Consider the following 6380-nt stretch of genomic DNA (forward strand, 5'->3'; position numbering starts at 1 on the left):
TAAAACACATAAGCTTAGAAGCACATACCCGGCCAATACATAAGTACATAAAAGCGTGCTGGGCTTAAGACTGTAGCAGGAAATTTATTAATTATCAACTGGCCGAGGTTGAGATTGTAGACATTCTGCCACTTTGGCCTCGAAGGGTCGCAGGAGGAGGTCGCCAGCCCGACAAACACCCACCCAAACACACAGACAATCACAGCAAAGTCCTGATTGGCATTTAAAGCTCTTTAGGATAGCTCTCCAAGCCATCCATCGAATCGAAGGATCTTAGGAGGGGGGCCGTGGAGAAGTCGAGGAGGCTGACAGCAAAAATCGAAGTGGAGTGACTACATTGAGCCTCAGCTGAGCTGCTTAACGCTGCCAGAGTTCTGACATAATCCATGCAATTGTAAATTTAATAAGGCCAACAGAAAAGGGGCAACAGGCGTGGCCCCGGGATTTGTTGTCGTGGTGTTCCATCTCGAGACAGTGAGGAGTCGAGCCAATTAAGCGATCCGAGGGCTGTGGTCATGGGCTTTAAGAAATTAGCCAGGAAAACTCTCAAGTGCCCAAGTGCACTGCCAAGAGCTTGAAAACTTAAACCAATTCCCCTTATGCGGATTCCCTTAGTGCAGGAGTTATGGAAAATAAGCAAGAGCGAATTTAGAGAACCTGCAGATTAGGTAAAACGAGTAGATTTAAAATATCGCATGTCAAACAAACATGTCCTTTGAAACCACACTTAAATATTTTAAATCAAGTTGCCTTAGTTCGTTACTTCAAAGGTTATAAATGAAGCAAGACAAATATTAAGTTGAAAAAGCAAAAGATTTTCTATAAAAAAAGCTGAACTAAAAATTGCAAGGTTTTTAATAGATGCCACTACAAAACTAAGACAAAAACCTATCCTATCTACAAAGAACAGCATCATGACATCAGAAACCGTGAAAGCCGTTTGTTTAAAACTTGTAGAATTTAGTGTGATGGACAATTCGGAGAAATCGGCTAAGAACTTTGCAGAAGATATGCTCTCGAACATGGAAATGTTCTGGGATGGAAAACTGGTGGATGGCCTTCTGGGCTATTTGAAGCACCCAACGTTCTTGAGGGAGCCCCGTCAATGCGTGAGGTCCTTGAGGGTTCTGCATGAGATGACCACTCACTGCACTGAAGTGGATCTACGACGTCTGGCTTTGGACACGAATATCCTTCATTCCCTAAAAGAGATCCTGGAAATCCCAAAAACCCGCGAGCTTATCGTGCGCACCTCGCTGGACTTGATCAGCAATCTGGATCTCTCTGGTTGGCAAACTCGTGATGCCATTATTGAATCGGGACTACTCGTTGCACTGCTGAAGCTAATGAATCCCCATCGGAAGGACCCGCAGAAGTTCAAGGCCTTGCTGGATCAGATACTATGGTTACTATATCAAATGCTTGGGTACAAAGTTCCGGGTCCCAAGAAGATTGCCCTCTATGCCGTAGCCGTAGTCCTGGAGAAACTCCTGGTTCCCAATAGAGATGTGAATATAATCCTGCCCTTATTAAGAGTTGCTCGTCTTGTCTCGGAATATAAGTCGGTTACGCTGCCGGCGATGATTTACTCGGGTCTCTTCGAAAGAGTGGCACCTTTCGTCCTGAGTCCTGTGATGGAGATCAAACGGGAAGCCATCTTCGTTTTGGCCAACACCTGTGAGCAACCACGCAAAAGAAGAAAGGATTTACTGTATCGGTTTCCCAAGATCATTGTTCTCTATATCAATGATTTCTTCCTTTCCGGCACCGTGGAAATCCGCGTCTTGATCCATCAGCTGCTGGGTGTCATCATCGATAATAAGTGTATTAGGACGGATATGATGCTGCGCCTCATCCCGAAGATCATTTGGTGTGCCAGTAAAAAGGAACCGGAGCTGGAAGTCCGCCGGGCAGCAGGATGGACTTTGGCCAGCCTGGCTATCCACTTAGAGCCCAAGAACTTTTCACTTTTCATCAAATTCGGTGGATATCATGTGCTCTGCCAGGTGCTACATAGCGATCCACCGGCCAAACTTTTGCAAAATATCCTGGCTGTTTTTCTAAGGCTCATCGAATCCTATCCCGACATGAAGACCTTTCTTATAAGTATGTTGCGGCACTGTGGTGTTTCGCCAATTCTTCAGAAGTTACTTGATAGTGAAAACCCCACAGTCAACACTCTAGCCACTTTACTGTGCCTTCATGGAGATGATTGGATGGGTTACGTACGAAATATCCAACACTTGATTTAAATGTAGAATTACGCCCAATCACCAAGAACATTCCCAAATTTTGCATTTAATAATGTTAACATTTATTTGTCATTTGAATAAATGCGTTTTAATTTGGTTCTCTGTACCAAACTCGTTTTTTTTTCATATCGTAATGTAATCTACTTAATTGTCTTAAATAATCATTTTACAATCCACAGAATGTATATAATTATATTGTTATATTTATTACTTGTCATCTGTCAGCTTTAACAAAAGTTTCATATCTCCTAAAAATATTTGCATAAATTTATTACCAATCCAAAAAAACGCCTGCTTAAATCAAATTTAGTTACAAGGTTTGAGTAGGGTTAAAAAAGCTTTTACCCGTCACATGGCCAAGTGTAACCCTTATTAAAATGTCTCCCAACTTTATGTCAAACAACGCACACATTTTCAGTTTATTTTGGGCTGCAAACGATTCAATTATTATTACACACGCTAATTGAATGGCTACCAATCTATGCTAATACATATATTATTTATGCATTTTTCCGAAAATTTGTTTTACTTCCCATTGTTGTTGGGTTACATTTGCGAGGAGAAAACCATAAAAGTTGCTCCGCTGCTGCCGCTTTTACCATTTCAATTTGTTTGTTGATTTTTTTGTGTGTTTCAACTTTTTTTCCGTTGCGGTTGTCGTTGTGAGTGTTTGTGCGAATTTACATTTTCGTTTTTGCGCAAAAATTTCCCAAACTAATTGTATGTAAATATGTCAAATGTATGTCGTCAACACCTGCATATTTGTGTGCGTGCGGCAATGGGGTGTGTTTGTATTGCATATTGACAATTTCATAAATGCGGTAACATTTTCAATTAAATATGCGCAGCACCGGCAAACACAGCTGCACAAATCGCCACACACACACACATTTTTGTGCCACGCCCCCACAGAGAAAGTTTCCCCACCACCCATATGCGCCATCAATCCTTGGAAAGTCGATTGATGCGATATGTACAATGTACATATGTGCAGGTGTGCAGCTTTTTGGTCGGTTACAAATTGCAAATCAATCAATAAATAATTGAAATGAAAATCATTTTGCTGGTTTCAACTTATCTTCTGCAGACTCTTGCTCCGCACTTGCCCCTATGCGATGCGTTTCGATTCGGTTTGGCTGGGTTTGGTTGGGTTTGGTTTGACTACGTATGCAAATGGGCAAAATTGTGTACATCTATCACTGGGATCGCATCAGAGCCCAAATCGAAATGGCCCAGACAGAACTGGGAAGCTGGGAAACTGGGGAACTGGGCGGAAAGGTGACAGACACCAGGAGCAGGGAATAAATTGAGAGTCCTTCGCCAGGTGTGTGGGATTAGTGATGAACTTAACTACGGGAATACTTCCTATTTCCACCCACTCAAAGCGATACATTTATTTTAAACAAAAGTTAACGCTTTGCATCTGCAATATTTTGGTTTGCAAGATATATCAATATTTCTAAATGGTCTATATTAATTGGGCTAAAATATATATTGATATATTTATTAATATTTATATCTTTTTTTCAATACGAACTAGAATTACAACGATTAATATTTTAGGATCAATTCTGCATCAATAATTATGTATTATTATTATTAAATATTTAAGGTTATCTTAATAAGATTAATAAATTTTATAGTTGTTGATTTTCTTTATATATTCATCATTCAATGCTGCATTGAAAATGTTGTTTTATTTAATGTATAAAACAAGTTCAAGAAGCCTTTAGTTTAGTAACGGATTTGTCAAAGGCAAGACTTCAATCCTTGATCGATTGTTCATACTCTAAAATACCACATCTCTAATATACTTACGTTCCTGTTAAATTCCGATTGCCTTATGTTACAGATTTGAATTTTAATTGTACAATAAAAGTGTTTATTTATTTGGTTCGAAAACCAATTTCATAAAATTCACTCTGGCTTTTTATTTTATTGGAAATAATGCTGATAACCGATTTGGCGCCTGCCCAAGCCAAAATGTTTGTCATTTTCAATTTGAAATTCTGTCAAAATCTCGCCATGTGGGCGGGGCTAAGTGGGCGTTGGGCGGTGAAAGTGGGGGGTTGCCACTTGGCTCAACTCGTGTGCCGGGGGAAAATTCGCTTAGCCAGCCACTCCAGTGAGCTGCTGCATCTACGGGTTAAATTTAATTTCCAAAAAGTTCCCATTTTGTTTCTCCTTTTTCTTGCCGCTTTTTTGCTATATTTTTCTGGTTATTTTTTTGTTATTCGCGACGCTTTGTTTTTGTCGTTATGCCAAAATCCCGCACAAATCCTTTGAGCCAGCACACGAACAGCTGCTTTTGGCCAGAGTCATATGGTTGTTGGCCCGCCGCTTTTGTTGTTTTAAGCGTTGCTGCTTTGGTTGCAGATTTACGCACCAACAAATCGTTGAATTTTATTTTGCACCAGAATAGGACGCAATTTTTCTGGAAAACAGAAAGGAACAGGGGCAGGACCAAAGGGCGCGACATTTTCAATTTGGCCCGTGCACTTTGGCCCTCTGTGTTCGGCTCGATGCCCATCGATCCGATCTTGATTGCATTTTGTAAATACAAACAGCAGTAGGCTAGACAAAACGCACACACATCGCACAATATCCACCCGCTGCGGCGACAATTCAATCAATTTGGACACCTGACAGGTGAGTTCAGGTGACAGTTCTCAGCAGGTCTCTCCGCCTGTCTGTTTGTCTTGGACCAACTTAAATATTTTACCTGAAAAGCTGTTCATTTTCCATGAGATGACTGGTCATAATCAATTAATTTGTCTAACAATTGAGAGTTTGTGCTGCAAGGAAATTCACAAATAATTATGCTTGCTTGGCAAATTTGAGGCCCACATTGCATATGACTAATTTTTGTAATACCAATTTTGAATTCGTGAGAATTTTAACTGCCCATAAAGACAAAATTTACTTAAATGTTAACCTAAAGGTATATTATTTTGTTTTTAGTGGTGGGCAATACAAATTAACATCATTGCGAATTGAAGCCCACATTGGGTATGATCTGTACGCCTTAAATATTGAAAACAAAGAGTGGCCCCTGATTGTCAGATTATAATAATATTATTAAAATACAAAATTAAATAGATTTTCTTAAACTCAACATACTAAAAAAGCGTTTCTTAATTTAGCAATGTTGTCTATGTGTCTGATTTTAATCACCTTACATTAACGCCCTTAATAGCCTGGCCCATATAAAGTACATACAGATATTTAGCAAGTAATTTATTCCTCAGTAACCGTAATTTCAAGGACCTTTCATGAGGGCTCGAAACGTTTTTAATTTCTAAATAAACTTTGCGGCTGTGCCAAGGAAGCCGTGTTGGCGATGGCGTGTCAAGAGCAGGTCCTGCCAGCAGGAGCGGCAACGAGAAAGGGAAAGCGGCAAGGATGAGGGGCAGGACCTCCTCTGCGGGCCATCACACAGAACCTTGCAATCTAAATAAAGCTGATGCCGAAAAATAACCCGAAAACCCTTGAACCGAACTTTTCCCACTTGCAGCGGCGCAAATGAAGTGCCACATGAGCAAATGCGAATGGGAGTGCGGGTGTAAAAGCGAGTGCAAGTGCATTTGAGCGAGTGCGAGGGCGAGTGTGATTGTGCAAGTGTTTTTATTAAAACCGAATGACAAAGTTTTCCCTCGAACAGAAGCTGCCGTTTCCACCAGTTTTCCAGCCGGAGAGCCAGGGCCCAAAACCCAACAACGTCAACAACAGCCAAAAGCTAATTTACACTTTTGTTGTTTCGGCTACTTTATAGACGGCATCGTATGTTCCTCGGTCTGTGTGTGTAACGCCATAATGGAAAAACTATTTTGCGAGGAACAAATGTTGTCAAAAAATTTGTGAATGCTAAAAAACAGTCAAGTGACTGTGTGAATAAAGGAGGCGGGGTCCTGCGGTTCATGGGGAAAACAAAAAAACCGAAGCGGAGAAACTAAAAAAAAAGAATGGGTATAAAAATGAAAAACGGAAGAAAAAAACAAATCAAATGTGTGAACTTTAACACTATTTACCGCCCGAAAAGAGTGTGCAGCGGAAAAAGTTTATTCATTTAACTCAACGAGCGCAGACGGCAACAGCCATCCGCCAATCCAGTGCCACGCCCCCATTTCC

General features: G+C 40.6%; 1 protein-coding gene across 1 annotated transcript; it reads left to right on the forward strand.

Annotated features, from left to right (window-relative positions):
* The first annotated feature begins 747 nt into the window (after positions 1–747).
* Positions 748–2334, forward strand: LOC108010143 (uncharacterized). The gene has a single exon (XM_017074980.4). The coding sequence runs from the start codon at positions 915–917 to the stop codon at positions 2250–2252; it is 1338 nt and encodes a 445-aa protein (XP_016930469.2). The 5' UTR covers positions 748–914; the 3' UTR covers positions 2253–2334.
* The last annotated feature ends 4046 nt before the right edge of the window (positions 2335–6380 follow it).

This window comes from Drosophila suzukii, chromosome 2L (assembly GCF_043229965.1).
Source record: "Drosophila suzukii chromosome 2L, CBGP_Dsuzu_IsoJpt1.0, whole genome shotgun sequence".
NCBI classification, from domain to species: domain Eukaryota; kingdom Metazoa; phylum Arthropoda; class Insecta; order Diptera; family Drosophilidae; genus Drosophila; species Drosophila suzukii.